The sequence below is a fragment of the Musa acuminata genome, chromosome BXJ2-1, assembly GCF_036884655.1.
Source record: "Musa acuminata AAA Group cultivar baxijiao chromosome BXJ2-1, Cavendish_Baxijiao_AAA, whole genome shotgun sequence".
NCBI classification, from domain to species: domain Eukaryota; kingdom Viridiplantae; phylum Streptophyta; class Magnoliopsida; order Zingiberales; family Musaceae; genus Musa; species Musa acuminata.
The window spans coordinates 29654335-29673627 of NC_088338.1; the positions used below are offsets into that span (position 1 = coordinate 29654335).

At 36.2% G+C, this 19293-nt stretch overlaps 1 protein-coding gene across 1 annotated transcript in view; it reads right to left on the reverse strand.

The window, feature by feature from the left end:
- Positions 1-669: 669 nt before the first annotated feature.
- The window catches only part of LOC135599088 (ABC transporter A family member 1-like), a 78437-nt gene continuing 59813 nt past the window's right edge, over positions 670-19293 (reverse strand). Inside the window, exons 15-26 of the mRNA XM_065093818.1 lie at positions 12422-12568; positions 9680-9943; positions 9348-9483; positions 5390-5469; positions 5182-5289; positions 4915-5065; positions 4655-4791; positions 4473-4547; positions 4099-4396; positions 2181-2314; positions 1545-1603; positions 670-1467 (exon numbers count right to left, since the gene is read on the reverse strand). Coding sequence (XP_064949890.1) covers positions 1386-1467; positions 1545-1603; positions 2181-2314; positions 4099-4396; positions 4473-4547; positions 4655-4791; positions 4915-5065; positions 5182-5289; positions 5390-5469; positions 9348-9483; positions 9680-9943; positions 12422-12568 — 1671 coding nt within the window. The 3' untranslated portion in view covers positions 670-1385. The remainder of the gene's footprint in view (positions 1468-1544; positions 1604-2180; positions 2315-4098; positions 4397-4472; positions 4548-4654; positions 4792-4914; positions 5066-5181; positions 5290-5389; positions 5470-9347; positions 9484-9679; positions 9944-12421; positions 12569-19293) is intronic.

Genomic DNA, 19293 nt, shown 5'->3' on the forward strand with positions numbered 1-19293 from the left:
CTGGCACCTGCACAAAGGTTGGGCCGAGGCGCTCGGCCCAACCCCTCCGACGGCCAAGTTAGAGAGAGGGTTTTGGAGGAAGAGATGCCTCCATAAAACGCCTCGGCCCGACTCCTCCGACGGCCAAGTTAGCGATGTGGAGAGGGTTTTGGAGGAAGAGATGCCTCCATAAAAGTGTTGTGTGTGAGTTCGTCCCCCCCCTTTCCCTCTTAGCATGCGAGGGTATTTATAGGGAAGCTTACTGTGCCTGATGTGCCCCCTTGCAGGAGCAGGTAGCGTCTGACACTGACACTGGCGCTGGCGTGACGTGCGAGACCGAGCCTGGGCAGAATGTTTAATGTGCCTCGGTCGACATTCTGATCCGTTTGACCAGGTACTGAGGCGTGATGCGTCATCTGGGACAGGTGACGTCAGCCCAGTCTTTTCGCCATTATTTCCCTCATCAACAACGATGAAACAAAAGCATGACTACCAATCACTCGTAGGTCATCCTTAGTCCTCGATCTGCACAACTAGTAGCTCCGATGGCAATGCTAAAGAAGCTGAGTAGGAAAAGGATCTGCTAATAAATTATCTTTTTGGTTTAAAAAGAAAATTACTCATCTCAATCCATCATAATGCATAAGCCAAAACCTTTCGTGTAAGCAAAAGTTAAATCTAAGAAAAAAATAAAAATAAAAATCATAATTGCATTAATTTTGTTCGATTCTGAGAAAGCAGCTTGTTGATTCACTCGCTAAAGGTCTTACCCCTTCTTGGACAAGCCAACAAACTTGATTCAAGATTAAGTTCATATGCTTTTATGTCAATCAAATCTAAGAATAAAATTATCTTTTGACTGTGACTTGAGCACCGAGCTTAACTTTGTGACTACAAGCGTGGGCAGGCATTCACCTTTCAAAGATTTGGTTGCTTCCAAACACCAAAAGTCAAGATGCCAAGAATGATGGAAGAGATGCTGCCCACTGCTAGGGTTTAATAGACATAGACAAGCACGCATTTGATGAGCCTGTTGACATCCAAATGCCTCGGCATAACCACAAGAACTTGGGAAGCTGAGCTTGTACTTGATGTGGAGGTGTCCTCATTCTCATATCAGGCGGAAGCGAAATGATTTTAAGAACCTTCTACAGTAGTATTCTTCGATAGCAAAAACAAGATTTCAAACTTGATCTGTTGAATCACACTGTTAGATAAGAGTCAAGTACAAAAACAAGATTTCAAACTTGATCTGTTGAATGACTGGGCTTGTTTCTTCTCACTAGGGGAGTGAAACAATTTGGAGAACCGCAAAGGGTTTGATATGAGAGTGACAGGTAAAACAAACCCACAGAACTCTTGTGATGCCGAGCTTGTGTTTGATACCGTGGTTTTATCTCTTTTTCCTATTGGGCGGAAGCAAAATGATTAAAAATTGTCTCCAATGTGGATTGATTGATACTGTATTCTTCAATCCCAAGTGCCTCCCTGAGATACAGAATTACACAATTAGGAAGGGTAAGCACAAAAGAATAATACTTGTTCGTTTAGGAGCCACTGGATACCTGTTGTGCTCTATGTGTCCAAATATGTCAGCAAGAGATGAGCCTTCACCGTATGGCAACTGAAAATTTCACATACTGTTTTAGCAGAAAGAAAAGGATGAATTGATCTTCAAAGAATAACATATAAACATCAAGGTCGTTGGAGATGGCTTGGAACTTCAGTTATCTTATACATGAGCAATCCTTATTTTATGAACATGATTTGTTGCCTAAAAGCAAATAAAATACTCAAGAAGGCTTCCAAAGTATCAAAAGATTTTCTAGTTTATCTTGTGATTCTAGTTCTGGCACTTCTTCAACAGAAGGAACAATATAATTCTTCTTGAAGAAACATAAGATGATTACTGTATTTACATTAGAAACACTGGAACAATCAAACAAACATTTACAAATAACAACCACGATACCAAGAGCGTCATTATTTGCTATTATGGTACTTTCATCGACTTTTTAAATAGATACCTTACAAACTGATTCGGCCTCTGTTGCTTTTTACGGAATTCATTATTTAATACTGAAACAAGTTTAACTCATAACATCTTATTTGAACTCCTGACAATGTTCCAAGTAAATTATAGTGCAGGTTCTTAATTAATGTATTAAAATAGGAATGAAAGGTAGTCAGAAACAATTTACCTGGTATCTAATGCTCAAGCCATTGGATCCATGAAATGAAGCACCAGGAAATGAAGAGAGAAAAAATGAATCAATTAACAATAGCTTTTGTTTGGCTAACCACCACTCAGAAAATATTCTCAATGGTATACCACCTGTTCATGAGAGGGAAAAACAACACAGAACATAAAGACTGTGAGCATAATCTTGTTAGTCTTTAAAGCGACAGACAAGTCAAAAAATGAAAACACACTAGAAGATTTTACAACAATGTTACTTATTCTGAAGTTCAAAGAACATTCATTATTAAATAGTTCATTAGAGTCCAAGTAGCATCTTTATCACAATTGTTACAAGCAGAGCATTTAAATGAGTAGCATCAAAATCAGCAGAATTGATCCAAGTTTTACATGAACCTGGAAATCATAAATTTTATATATTAAAAAACTGAGAGGGTTAAAGGTGAAATTTTATTATAAGAAAATCAATGATCCCTATCATGCTTGAAACCAACATTCATTAGATTTAGTGGGTTTTTTCATGCTGCTTCATCCTGCAGCAAGACAAATGAATCATTATGACGACACAAATTATTCTTTAATTTCAAGCGCAGAAGTATGCCAATCAGTTGAAGTCCTTTATACATAGATCACAAAGAGGTTTAAATTAAGGGCAAATATTTGCATATCCAATCAAATAGTCAATTATATCCTTTTTTACTTCTAACAAAGTACCACTCCGTATCGCTAGGTATGGGCAATATAAACCGGTCCGATAAAAGATCGGTATAGGCAGTATATACTGGTCTGATAGGGGACCGGTATAAGCAGTACATCGGTATATCGGTACGCTCGGTATAACTCGGTACGTACCATGCCGATAACTAATCGATGGTACAGGCAATACATACTGGTCTAATAGGGGACCGATATGAGTAGTACATCGATATATCGGTACGTCGGTATGACTCGGTACAGCTCGGTACATATCGTGCCAACAACTAGTCGGTACACTGGTACGGACCGATCAAGCGAACCATGCTTCTAACTCTATATGCACCTACATTTTGTATTTGCTTTGTATATACATGTGAAGCCTATGAAAGAAACTAGTTCTGATATCTAGAAATTTTAAATTCCTTTATTATATATTTAATAGAACATATTTACAAAGCCCTACCATCAAATTTTTCTAGTAAGATAGAGGAGATAGAGGATTCAACTAAGGTTTGATGTACCGAGCTGTACAGCCCAATATGAGCAGTACATACCGGTCCAACAAGGGACCGATACACGGATCGCCCTATACCGATGTAAACATGTGACCATTAGCTGTTGTCGCACTTGAGCATCACATCACAAAATTTCTTACTGTTTCTTAGAGAACAACCATGTGTCGATCTCCTTGATCTCCTCGTCAAGAAATTTCCCGCCAATCTCAAAAGGAGCAAGAGGTTTAATCTAAGAAATCATGCTTTTAAATGATGAACACCATAAATCCATATGGTGTCATTCAGGTTCATCTCATACATTTGTAACACTGAGAATAAACTTTAGTAATTCTAACTGAAATGAGAATGTTGAGAGACAAATGTAGGCAGGATAAAAGAGAGCAAAGGCGACCTCTAACTCAAATTTACAGATTAGTCAAAAAACGCTTAGTGATGAAACATCAAATATATAAAAATGAGGCCCTTATGTACTTGAACTATGTGAAACTGATAAAAGGGTTTATATCTAGGTTTTCTCCGGCTAGGTAACAATTTTAAATCCAACACTCAAAACTTGTGTGTTTTAATATTGACAAAACAGGAACATGTATTATCTAACAAATATTAATATAAAAGCTTGAACTGAAAATTTAATTGGTAACAAGAAAATAATAAAATAGACTAGATATCTGGTAAAGCAATTAACACAAATATGGAAAAAGTTAGTACCATCTCGAAATAGTTGCTCTGAAAATTGTTCACCATACAAACCATCACTAGAAGGCACAGGCAAGACAGCCATCTGGGTGGATTCTTCATTTCCAAGCATGCGACCAATTAAATTTATCATTTCTCTTGACAAACTAATTTCTGATATGTTTTGTACGGATATTGTTCCAGTGCCACGAATGCACATCTCAAGGTCCGAAATTATACTTTTTGAATGACTTGGGATGTCAAAGAGATTCTCTTGTATTTTTTTACATAGATTTTCTATCTCCATGGAGCTGACATCCGAAGGCTTTAACTGAAAATTATAAAGCCAAAACACATCAGCTGTGCTTAATCTAATAAACAACAAAAAGTCATGATTAATGAAGCACCTCAAGCTCAAGATAATTTCCGAAACGCGTTTTCAGATGCTGTGGGCTTCCAAGGCATTTCAGTTGGCCACCAACCTTTATAAAGAAGTGAAAATGATGAAGACGCAAAACTTAAATTTCACTACTATTGACCATCATGATATTAAGCTTGCTGGATCTAAGGTTACTTTGAGAAATAGTACCATAACACCAATCCGGGTACAGAGGGCTTGAGCTTCATTCATGCTATGTGTAGTTAAGATAACAGCAGTCTTTCCTTGCCTAGTCGACAAGCGAGATATCACATCCCACATGAACCGTTTTGCAATAGGATCCATGCCTAGAATGGACATAAAAAAATGAGACTCAATACACAAACAATGTTTAGGTAAAGAAGTGAGAAATACGAGCATATAAATATCAAGGTATTTAGTTGAGCAGCTATTTTTGTACATAATATTACCAGTAGATGGTTCATCAAGAATCACAATTGGAGGATCACCAATCATAGCAATAGCAACAGACAACTTCCTCTTGTTTCCTCCACTTAAACAATATGATGGTTTATCTGCATACTTCCACAGATCAAATTCAACCATCTTCTCCTTAACAACCTACCATATTTGGAAAGATGTAGGAATTAATACAAAATAACATGGTTTCTTTTGCATCATAATCTGATTGGCGATTTGCAGATTATGCAAGTTACTCTAGAGTTGAATTATTGTACATCATCTAGGTTGATTTCAGGAACACCCTTTAATCTTGCATAGAGTTGAAGATGCTCACGAGCTGTCAGATTCTCGAGAAGTGCATCAAACTGTGGGCAGTAACCAATCTTTGGAAAAGAGAAAGATGGAAGGAATCATAAGATACCATAACAATAAACAAACTATTCAGTATGGAAAACAGTTAAAGAAAATAATGATTAAAATTACATGACGACGAGCAGCCTTTGGATACAATCTTATGTCTTTGCCAAAAATATATGCAGTTCCATCTGTTGGTTTCTCTTCTCCTGCACAGAAGCAAACAGAATCAACAGTCCTAAAAATAAGTTGGTGCCTGCATGCTAACTCAGTTTGAAGACATCTAATGTACATGCATTCTCGTGAAAATGTTTGCAAGATCACAAACATATTAGCAATTATGCATTATTGTCAACATCTTTTGCAAGCAATAGGGTACAATCAGAATTGCACAGGTGATTTGACTTTTGTGCAAACTAGGATATGTAAAGCAGCAATTATACTATAAATCAAAAGATTCAAGGCATCACAATAGGAAGGATACTAATAACAGCATACTGATTTTGTCTCCATATGCATTAACATGAGTCTTTACATACATTGAAATGGCACAGCATATATTGCAAAGCACTGTGCTACTAAGTGATAGCTGGGTGGAAAACTAACATACAAGTCCTATATTCAAGATGTCCTAAATTTAGAACCGAATGAAGCTATTTGCTAAACTAAGGAAATAAAAGAAAATAAACATGGATGAGAATGATTCAACAGCAATAATGATAAACAAGAGTAGTTTAAAGAAAAATATCATAATGATGCTAGTATAAACAAATCACATCAAGGAACAGAAAAGATAGAAATCATGTGTTTAAATTAACATTCTAACAACATAAAAATATTTCTGCATATATTTTAGCAATCCCTACACACTTTTCAAGGTGGTTCAGCAGTTTGATAAGATTGTCATTGCTTGATATAAAACATTTTTTTCAACTGGAAACTTGTATTATGGTAGGTATATGCGGAAGGCAAGAATATACTGGAGAAATTTTTTGGTCATAGTGTTCAAAATGAATGAACAACTCCACCATTAACTCCCAACTTTATGAAAATAAATCTTGGAAGAAAATTACAAATAACATGCAGTATCGCTCATTACAGTCTTTTGCCTCAAATTACCATAATTCTTGACACACCTTTGCTTTATGGTAGATTAAACAAACATCACCTCATTTGGTAGATAGACAATGTTAGGCCTCAATCATGATTACTAAATAGGTGTGACAATGGTCAAGGCATCAACCAAGTTGTGCATGGATAATTGGAATCAAAAGTAGCCTCACTTTCCCACAAGTCAAAGGGGGAGAACCTCATGGAATTGTCTAGTGTTGTTGATAGATTTCCAGAGTTCAAGAGCAAGACCTATTTTCTTTAGTCAAAAAACTTGTTCAAATGACCAAATGCATGGATTTAGGTTAGTCCTAATCATAGTTACCTGGAACACGGAATGTTTTGGATCATGGAATGGGTAAGAGAACAAAGAACAAAACTTGGTTTGGCATATGTAGGCAGCACTATGGATGTGGGTTGGTTCGTGGCTAATAATGAAGCACATTTTAGCCACTTGCTATGTTAGTTAAGAAACAGTGGGTTTGTTTGATATTCCATATAAAAAATTCACATCTAAGTCATTTGCAACATAAATTAGGATATTTTAACCTAAGTGATTATTAATGTGGTATCAAGTGAACAAAAAGTGAAGGTAGAAAACCTCACAACTACCTTGCTTGGTGATTCTAAAGTTTCTAGATTGTTAGCGAAATTTTGAATAGTTATGTCTACAAAATTTAGCCATCAGCTTATATCTATACTCTGAATTTTACAGACAACTATCCTCAATTTTATATTCTGCATACCAGACCATGATGATCATAGAAGCAAAAGCAACAATAATTAGGATATGGAACAAGGATGGTCGATTCAGGGGAGCTAATTGATCTTGGTAACTGCATTACTAATCCATGCTGGGTTAATAGTGATAATTAATCTTAAGATCAGAGAAACGAAAGCTTGGAAATGGAAGACACATACGGGGTTGGAAAATATGGACCTTACTGACAACCAAGGTTTCAGATCTTAACAACATCAGTCTGCACGGACCAGTTTTTATTGGTACAACAAATATCAGTATTGAAACCATAGCTCGATATCAGTACAACACTACTGATTTTTATTTTTTTATTATTTTATTCAATGATATTGGACTGTGTAGGTCAGTATACCACCCAGTATAGTGATTCTGTATCAATCTAGTATATCATGACTGAGATTTAATCCTTGCTAGCACCAACTAGTTAAGGATGAAAATTTGCTTATCTAGCCTTCTATCCTCATTTCACACTTATTCTCTAGTTGTATTGGATGCAACTAGACCGAGCAATACCAATTTTGTACCAGGCAAGGTTCGCAATTTCGGTCCGTACAAGCATCCCAAGCCTTGCTCGGTATGGTACATACCAAGGTGTACCAACGGTATGCCTAAAATGAGCTGAAAACCCTCCAAAAATACCTGAAAATAGAAAAGGAAAGTTACGATAGGGGTGAAGTGGCAAAAGCTTCCTAGAACATCAGCCTATTGGGAGCCCGAAGTCACCCTACAACATAAAGATCAGTAATTAAAGCCTACCAGCAAGTGTCAAGATAGACATCAACAGATTAAGTGGGGGAGAATATCACGGATTGCCATTGCAGACCTGCATCACCTTCATCAACAAACCGTTTGTCGCTTATGTTTTGCTTGTGCAGTTGTTTGGCATTGTGTTTTGCCTTGTTTTTGTATGTTTTTACTGGGATTTTATAAGCAGAAGCAGTTTACAAAGCTACACAACAATCACTCGCCAGACTGGGCAAAACTATCCTAAAATGGCCGCATTTTCGCATGCTATGGTATGTTTTCACAGGCCGTGATGCGGTGCAAAGCGTCAACCATCTCAAACCCATGGAACCACCCGAGTGGCACAAGGATGGATGGGGCTTTGAGGTAATGTTGAGCCTTGTTTGGATAAACAAGTTTGTGCACAAAGTGTGTGTAGACTTGCATTACACCTTGACACTCAATTGAACGGCCGTTTGTGGACTTGCTATTATTCTTTTACTTTCTAAAGTCCCTATTTTCTTTCTCTCTCTTTTTTCTCTTTGCCCACCAAGTGTTTACTGAATTGCTTGTAAGCTGCACTCTTTTGTAAGACATCAGGACTTATCTGTTACTCATTTTTTAAATTGATCAACTTTGGCTTTTACAAATCCTTCAAGACCTATTCGAGATTGCTTCTAGGGCAACCCTTTGCGGATGGATATTGCAAGGGCGTCTCATAGCTTAGATAATTCTAGCTAGGTCCATGATAGGGTGTATCTGCCGGTTTATCTTGGTATCAGATTGATAAATACTGTCTATGCCGACTCGTACCAAGCAGTATTGCAAACCTTTTAAACCCTCTAACTGTATCCTATCTAATCCTTGAAAAATAGCCGCCTAAAGTTTAGCTAAGTTTAAAATATTATAATAATAGTTAATGATTTAAAAATGTCTAAATTAAATTTTGCAGGCCTTGTTAGACTATTATCACAGATTCCAAGATACAATAGTTTTCATATTAAATGATGTCCAGAATCTGCTCAAATAGATTATTGTCCTTCCATGTCCTACTCCAACCATACATTGTCTGGTACTTTGCTGACTTCATATAAGAATCCATGACTCCTATTTCTCAGATGTCAGGTGACTATATTTCACAGCAAGTGGGACTTCTAACTTTACAAGGAAATGGTTGGGGTTCTCAATATCTTTGTCCACCTAGGCCATGGGTATGGCAAGTCTTTATGGATGGCTCGGTTAGGCTTGGTCCAACTAGGCCCACAATGTAACATCCAATCCAGTATTGGGGTGGGTTCTAGGGAGGAATCCAAGAAAGTAAACAATAATGAGCCTCAAAGCAACCTATGGATCAATTGCATCTTATTAATGACAATAACTGCCTTGTTTTTGCTTGGGTTCACAATTGATTTAAGAATAAGAACAAGAAAGCTAAATAAAAGAAGTCGAAAGACATCCACAATAACTTAGATTACAGAACTATGAAGTATATACCAGTTAACATTGATAATGTTGTTGTCTTCCCTGCACCATTTGTTCCAAGAAAACCAAAGCATTCTCCTTCCTGAACTGAGAATGTCAATGAATGGACAGCAACTTTTCTAGCATGGTTTTTCCTGGCATGATAGACCTGATATCTGGAATTGGTTAGCTACAAGTGCATATATATGATGACCGAAATCTATTTATATCAAAATGGAAATCTATGTCCAACTAATGTTTTATTGTCACTCAAAGCATGCATGATAGTGAATCAAAAAGCAATGATCATCAGCTATTTAATTAAGACCAAATGTTTCAAAATAGACTTTAAGGAAAATAAGCACCTTCCGCAGATTATGCAGGTAGATTATGGCATTATCAACAAGGCCACTATTTATCCTCTGCCTTTCTGCTTTAACATCAATGTCCTCATTAGCTATGGAAGATGATGAATCTTCATATGATCCCAGAAGATGCTGGAAATGGTCATTGGATCCGTCATGCTGGAGGGTGAGAACATTTTGCCACCACTCTTTGATTGCCATCAAATTTAGCTTTTGAAAGGGAAGAATTTCAAGTGCAATTGTAAAGAGGAAGTACATAATGCTCTGCGATTAAGAAGGTAAAACATTCTTACAATGCCATAATAAACATAAGACATGTTGCAGCAACAAAACACATCTTCTATGTGGTCATTCATAAATGATATGTATGTAGCCTTTGTTCTTGAACAGATAGAATGATTCACAGAACAAAATACTGTGCTAATATGCTTAGAAGATTATATCATGCCATGATCATTAAGCAAAAAATATTGAAGTTGGAGAAACAAATGGACATGAATTGATTACAGCAACAATGACCATTGGGATAATGTAACCATGTCAGGAATGGTAGGGAGTCCAAAGTGGGTGCCATGGATTTAAGATAATCAGAAAACTTCAGAAAAGAGATAAGGAATATGAAAGAGTATAATGGAAGTAACAGCATATCTAATTTTGTTTCAGCATATGATCTGAGGAATTTACTTCTAGGTCTGAATCTCCATTCCTAAGCATTTTCCAAGATAGTTGTGACTATATAGGCCTGTCATTATCGTTAAATTTCCAATTCTAGTCAATCAACTTGTACGGAAAAACTTTTAATATCCTATGATCGTCGAGCAATTACCAGTGAACATTCAACTGATCCCCTTCTATGAAAGAGTTGAGTAGATTCTTAAATGCCAGTTTGTTTACAATTTTTGTTCAATGAGTATAAAGGACTGAAGCATATCTAACTTTGGCTCAGCATATGATCTGAAGAATTTACTTTTAGGCCTGAATCTCCATTCCTAATCTTTTACCAAGATGGTTATGACTATATAGCAAGGTTCTCGATTTCAATCTGTACTGGTGTACTGAGCCCTACTCGGTACAGTACGTACTGAGGCATACCGACAGTATGCTGGGGTGTACTGGCAATATGCTCAAAAAGAGTTAAAAAACCTCCAAAAATACCGAGATGGACCAATTTATATACATCGGTAATGGTAAAAATCCGAGGTGCACCGATCGGTACACCTCGGTAACAATCGAAATCCAAGGTGTACCGATCAGTACACCTTGGTAACGATCGGATTTCGACTGTTACCGCCCAGTACAGATCCTGTATCGCCTGATATGGGGTCAAAACACTGATACCACCCGGTAGAGGGCGGTCTGTGTACTGGTATCCTCGTGGACCGGTACATACCGCCCATACCAAGCGGTACACATCAAAATTGAGAACCCTGCTATATAGTCACTCAACTTGCATGGAAAAACTTCTAATACTCTATGATTGTCGAGAAATTACATATAAACAACATTCAACCGATCCTCTTCTATGAAAGATTTGAGTAGATTCTTAAATGTCAGTTTGTTTACAAATTTTGTTCTTGTAGTTGCCTTTCATTCTTTTTTTTGTTTTGGGAGGGCAGAGTAAGCAACAAACCACCACTAAAAATGGTTAACATTATGAAAAAAAGATGACCAAAAAAGTTCTAATGGGAGGGTGGGGGGAGAGTAAGCAACAAACCACCACTAAAAATGGTTAACATTGTGATAAAAAGATGACCAAAAAAGTTCTAAGTAGTCATATGAAGAGCAAATACAAACTTCATATAAGTAAAAAAAAGTATATGACGTATATCTTTCATCCAAAAACATATTAAAAAGACTAGCTAACACTAAAGCATTGTAGTTTAAGAGAAAGAATCTGGCTTAAATTTGAAACTAAATACAAAGAAGCAACTTTAACATACACCAAGGCCAACCCTCAAACTTGAATCTGCATAACCACATAAAAGATATCTTAACTTGTTGTCAATAACAAAATTATATGGCAAGAAAAGCATTTTTATGTACTCAGTTCTTTTATACATAACTATAAAATCAGAATTTGGCTTCTCCATAAAAGAAGATTGAGTCATAAAGTGACAAAATTATGGTAAACACTATCATTTCTGCACCCATCGCATAAAATCCAGTAATTACATGGGCCTTCAAAAAAAAAACGTAAATTTGTAAATGAATAATGTGGGCCTAGTATCTAGCAAGGTTTTGAAACAACAGGAATAATGCCTATGGACATGTACATAATGACACATTACAATGTATCAAGGTACACAATAAACTAAAATAAATACCTGTATGGTTAGAGCATTAACATACAGGTGCACTAAGCACAGTACAGATACCACAGTATCTGAAACCATCGCATCTAGGACCATCAAAAAGGTAACTTCATGGATGAGGTCTTAATACGAGGGATGTTAAATTTGAAGGAAATGGGAGGCATACTAACAAGAGTTCTTTATTGTGTTTGCTTGGTTCACCAATGTTTCTAATTGTTCATGGTACTCATGAAGAATTCTTCATGCACTTCATCAAAAAACAGGCAGTAATAATAGATGATGTCCAAATAGCTCTCACTATGATAATATATGAATGTGGCTGACAAAACTATCTTGCAATTGTCATCCTAAAGAATCTCATCAGATAACTCTCAAACTATATTTTAAAAAAGACTGAAACATTTAAAAGACCATATGTAAATTAAATAACCTCAAATGCTAAATAGCAGATAGAAGCCCCAGTCACATTCCAGTCAAGGGTACTACTTCCAGATCCCTGCTTCATTCCTTGACGTCTAAGAGCAAGTGATGCAAGGCCATCAGCAAAGCAAAACCCAGGAGATAACCTAAAGAAATTCTGCAAGAATTGCTTAATGTGAAATAATGAATATCAATTCACAAAACTAACAGAACTGAAATCTTTGCAAAGGATGATAGTACATGGTTCATAGAATAATCCATATTAAGAAGGTACAGCTTAATTTTCTTCCATAATAAACCTTGAAATTGCATAATTAACCTCAAAATAGCTTTAAAACAAAATCAGAGTCCAACAGCATTTTGATGAGCCATTAATCAGCATAAACCACTAAAAGATTCACACAAGATGGAAATTTGATTTTCCAAAGTAGAAATATGCTACTTGAAACTTGCACCTGCAGATGTGCAATTTCAACTTTTGCAGGAAAGCAAAAAGGCCTAAATGAAAATACAAACAAAAGAACTGCATCACCAAAATTTGACTTTTTTTTTGTGCAGCTGAACAACAAAAGTTAAATTATCAAGAGAGTAAAGCTAGGAGGTATTCTCTAATACACTGTACCGGCAGAAAGAAGGCAATAACACTGTACAGTAGGTGTAACACTAGTATATATTAAAAAAATACTGTACTATTGTTACTTCAGTATGATCAGAATGTCAAATACTAATATTGAGTCAGTCTGATGAATGCTGGTCTCAAAAATCACTAGGTCTCAGAAGTTAGACAACTCCTTGGAATGGTCACAAGAGGCAATTTTATTGCTACAACAAGTCCTTGATGATGAGAACAATTTCAATAATAGCTTTAGTGCACCGAATCACTAGGTCTCAGAAGTTAGACAACTCCTTGGAATGGAGACAATTCTTGTTTTGGTCTTCCACTTTAATCATAGTAAAAGAGATTGTGGATTGACAATGTGATACAGGTATTGTGCACAGCAGGACAACATCCTCATTATGCAGCATGATGAGGTAGCCAGTTTATTTATGCTTTAGGCAACATGTAAGGGGCTTGCAATAGGCTTAGCAGCTCCATTTTGATTCGGTTTTGTAGTCATTTCTGACTAGTAAAGGCAGCCTATGTGCAGTCGTTGCATAGAGGCAAAACTATCCAAAAACGAGTGTTTACCATAGGCGAAGAGTGGCCAAAATGTGAACCATCTCAGCACCCTAGAGTTGCATGGGTGTTTACCATAAGCGAAGGTCGGCCAAAAATGTCAACCATCTCAACACTCTAGAGTTGCATGGGATGGGTTTCTGGGGTAGTGTCTTGGTTGGTCCATCACATGGTTCTACAATGGTGTCGCATGGGCACTCATTAATAGGCGACTTTTGATCATGGAAAATTGCCTTGAACCTTTTGTCGCACGACCATTCAAAGCTTGCAAAGTCCATCTTTCTATATACAGAGTGTTTGCTGAAATATTTTCATGTGGAATCTCGAATTAACGCTTCCACTAATACGTTTTCGATATTTTAGGTCCTTAGGGAACCTACGAGGTTACAAAGGTCGATCCTTTACGAACGAACATGCAAAGGTACTACAAGATTTCAACATAACCAACTAAGTTTGTGAGATTAGAGTAATTTCTAAGTTATGATTCATTTTATTTGTTGTACAAAGATAAATTAACACAAACAAACACACACACACACACACACACACACACACACAAGTGAGTTTTACCAAATTTCAATATATTAAAAACCAAGGTTTTAAATTTCGGGTATCAGACCCCTATTGGTCCAAGCCATTTTGGGTACCAAAGTCATACTCTTACAAGCTATAGGACACTGTTCTCATTATGCAGTATGACGAGGTAGTTTGATTTATGGTACTTTTCTAAATCATGATTCATTTTATTTATTTATTGTACAAAGATAAATACACACACATTATATTTACTTTTTAAATGACTTCACCAAATTTTCTAGTGGGATAGGTATCACACAGTTTACCCTGTTTTGCTTGGTAGGCTATTGGAACTAATAAATATCATTCGTACCCAACCATACCAAGCAGAAAGGTCCGCAATTTTGTGCAGGGGTAGTGCATAGGCTTGGACCTATAATAAAAGGTTCACCATGCAAACCCGTACCAGGTGATACATATTAGTCCGACAAGATCTCGGCATACAAACCATTCTGTATTGGGCGGTCCATAACAAGGGACTCTGTATCGCCCGATACGAGGTTTGTACTACTCAAAACAATCGAAATCCGACCATTACCAATTTATGTCGATCGGTAACGGTCAGATTTCGACCGATACTGCTTAATGGTTCGGATTTGTTGAATTAAAATGGTCCATTTGACAGTTTGAACTAGATCTAAGAGTTCTTAAAATCTCTTTACCTACTCATTCTCTCCCCTTTCACTCTCTCTAACTCATCTACTCTCTCAATCACTTTCTCACTCAAATTTTTCAAATTTACTTATTTGCACTCTCTTGAACTCCACAAAGCTGTAATTTGAGGATTGGATCAAGCTTGGGAAGCTAATCAAGGAGCATTAACACCTAAATTAAGGGAAGAACTCTCTAATCAAAGGTATGTAGATAACTTCTCAATCATATTCAATAACCCGCTCGGTCCGGAAACATAGCAACAACATGGACAACAATGCCTCGATCAACGAAAGCAGCGACATTAAGGAGTCGATGGTCCGATCTCCACAATTTGAGGGTGTTGCATGGACCAAGGAGCAGAATTTTACACATGCCACCCAACATTCAAGTCATGAAGTTCAACATGATAGTCGGTCATTCTTCTCCAAGCAATAGTACGGTGATCAATCTTATGATACGAGAGCAAATCAAAAGTGAACATAGAAGTTCTGACATTCTCCATACTCTGCACCAATACATGCCACAATCATACTTGTCTCGAGAGCCGCCTCAAACACATGTGGTTCATGGCGCTCAGACTACGACCATCATCTCATTGATACACCAATAACATACGATGTATCTATATACTGTCATAAGATCAATTTCGAGATTTGATCCGACAAACATATCAAATTGGTATGCAGATACATAAGATTAGCAACTAATGCATTGTCGAGCGATATTCAAACTTTGTAAAAGACTATTTCAAGAAGAATGGAGAAGGGAGAAGTACTAAATGTCAAGGGTGGTGGGCAGCATGATAGTGAGTGGGCAGAAGTGGACGATTCACCAAATTATGCAATCTTGCCTAGTCCGAGTTCCATCGAAAATACTACGCATTTCAACCAATATAATCAAATATAAAGTCTTTGCTATATATGTTCAGTCGGGCTGCAACCCCACCAGTGGACCTAACAAAAGCTGCACCAGCCAAATTTTTCTTAGATTTCATGTTCTCTTTAGATTTTGTGTCAGATATACGAAGGACTATAAATAGACTTTCAAACTAATGATCGAGTCATCCAAAAGCTTATCTTGAGATATCTTGTGAGAAGAAAAAGAGTCTTTCACCTGCAAAATTTTGAGATAAGTGCTACAACCAGCAAATCTTTGAGAGTAAAAATAGGAGAGAATCGAGAGATTGACCTACATTAGCAAAATTTAAGAGAATCTCATCCCTCATGCTAGAATCATTCTAAGTGATCCTTTGTTCAATTGTTCACTCTAGCTTAAGTACTCAACACTCCTTGTGAGTTTGATTCAAAAGGTGAGTGTCACCTTTCTTCTAAGAAATCTTATAAATGATTATCTCTAAGCTTCTAATAAGAAAAAAAAGGTTTTCCTTCTTCAAAAGTGATGGCTTAGCTTTGAGATGGAAAAAAAGAGTGCAGGTTTTAGTTCCTAAGCCAATAAAAAGGAACCAATTGGTTTTGGTTCTTAAGCCCGCGAAAAGTAACCAAGGGGGTTTTGTTCTTCAACCTAGGAAAAAGAACAAGTTGTGGGTTCCATCTCATTCTTGTGAAAAACGTCATTTGTTTGATCTCTGACAATAGAAAATGATTGTAGATTGACATGCCTCGAGCAATTATGGGGCAATTAGGAGTGGACATAAGCCACTGTGTCAAACCACAATAAACTTGTATCTTGATTGTTATACTTCCCTTTCTTATACTTGCTATTAAGCTTTTGATATGACTTGCTTTAAACAGTTTTGAATTTTTTAGACTCAGTACATACTAACACAATCTGAGACTCAGTTGTGCATATCAGAATGTACAAAATTTCATTTGTTACTTGTGGACTCAGGGACGGTGTAAGGAGTATATTAAGCATGTAAGACCAGAAGGGACAAGAATATAAAAAAGAAATAAGAAAAAAAATCATATTAAGCATGTAAGACAGGAAGGGACCAGATTATAAAAAAGAAATAAGAAAAAAAAACATATTAAGCATATAAGACCAGAAGGGACTTGTAACATCCTCCATTTTTGAAATTTTAGTAAATGCATGTTTGTAAATATGAGGATTATTTAATAATTTTTTTTATTAAATGATATTATATTAAAAATTTATGGCTAGAGACCTAAGAGTGAATATTAAAAATTTGATATGATTTATGAAAGATTCATATTTAAGTTAAAGAAAAAAAAAATAGTGGATATGTGTCACTAGCTAGCCTAAGGTTGGTGCCACTTATGTTTGCTCTAAAGATGACACCTAGCCCTTTTCATGCATGCATGACACCTTGCAATCCTTGTATTAGCCAAACCTAAGTAATTAGAGTAATTAGTTGAGAGATTAAAGAAATGAAACTTAAGTTTCTGCAACCAACGTTAGTTTGAGAAGAGAAGGGAAGAAGAAGAAGAAGAAGAAGAAGAAGCTTTGCTTGAGGTTTTGCATCAACTCCCCATATTTGGGAATCAAACTCTTCTAAGGCAAGTGTTCTAACCCCATCCCACAGTAATTCATAATCTCTGTTTTCCTTTTAATTCTTCATAATTCGAAAGATTTTAGCTTAGAACCAAACCTTTCTTTCGTTTTGATACAAAGCCATGGATCTGTAATTTTTCAGTAATCTGACCTCTATGCACTGTTTCGGACCTAACTTTTAGCACTAAACTTTGATTTATACAAAGCCTAATCCATTTGAAAGTAGACTTAAAAATCTTCATTTTGATACTGAGATTGAATGATTTGGAGTTTAGATGCCTACTAAGGCTTCTGTTTCAATAACCTTACAGATTATGCAAAATAGGGACTGTAATTTCTGACCTCTTGTTGCTTAACTGCTTATAACTTTCTGCTGGGAACTCAGATTCATACAAATTATGATTTATTGAAAACTAGACTCAAACCTCTTTTTGTACTTGTCTGATTTGAAATTTTTGGAATACAAATGCAAACTGAAAACATCTATTTTTATCGACCATGTGGATTCAGTAAAACAGAGCTGATGTTTTCAGACCTTTCAATATGAAATTATTTGTAACTCCCTATTGTAAACTCCAATTCTAGCAAAACATGATTTATCTGAAAATAGATTAACACATCTTTCGAATGACACCTATTTTATATAAATTGGAGCATAATTGGTTATCTAAATAATTTATGCAAGATGCCTCTTAAATTCTGCCAGAATCAAGCTTTGGTCGATTTTGCCTCCTCTTGTTTCTTCTTTTTTGAGATCGATTTCAGCAAAAACCCTTACTTAAGTTGACCTTTACATTATTTCCTTGAATTCCTGTATACTTTTGTCCTTCAATTATTTGTATACCTGCATTTATTATGTAAAGTTCAAGTTTGTATCGCAATGTTTTGTATAGGCACATGCATTCCATTGTTTCCGTTTGTGTTTCCAATATGTCCCAATTTTATTGTTCACTATCCTTTTGTACTCCGGTGTTTGTGGGATAAATGTGAACCTTTGCCAGAAATGGTAAAGGGAGTTATGCTTAGAGCCCGTGATGCTCTGCCGGCCCCCTATGATTTCACTCAAACGTGGGTGGATGAAGCTCCCAGACGTGGAAGACTTATGTTTGGTGGTCATTCAGAAATGAATGGACCATATTATGTTATGATCCCACTTCACCTTCTATGTGTTTGACATGATATAAAGGCTTTGACTGTGTTTCTATGCATGCTTTGGATAAGAATGAAATGAATGCAACGCCATGTGACATTTGAGCTTCTATTCATGTTTTGTTCTTTGATATGTTTCCAAAATGTTTATATATCTTTGTTATACCTTGAAATATACCATATGCCATGGATATGCGCCTTATGCTAATGATATGCTCCAATTACCTTTCCATGAACAAAACATGCTTCGAACGAAATGACATCGTAATTCTGCATTCAAACAATACATGCCTCTGTTTTCATCTTGTATCTTTGCTTTGTATTTTTTATACCTTATTTGTTTGAAAACTATCCTCTTTGCTACGGATATGTTAGTCACTTGCTGAGCTTTATATGCTCACCCCGTTGCTATATAAAATTTTCAGGATAGTTTATCGCTCGCTAAAATGTGTAAATTGGGTTGAGGCAGTGGAAAGCTAGAAGATTTTGGGACAAATATTTCGTACTTGATAGGTTGATGTTGTATATGTTCCTTTTGTGTGTAATGAAATATCAATGACAAATCTAGATCGATGTATCTTGTAAATATTTAAAAAGTACCTCCCATGTCGGGATTTTGGGAATGTTAAGTTTAAGATGTGTAATGATATAAACTTGTGGTATATGTTGGTTCTGTAATTGTATAGATTGCCACGCTTTTGAATTTATGATGTGGTTATAGTTTAATTAAGTTGGCTTTGGATTTTGTGAATCATTAATTGATACGATGGTATGATTATAAACTGCACAGGTTTTATGAATTATGGATTATATAAGTGAATTTTGACTTGAGCGTTTTCTTAGTGGCCTCAAAT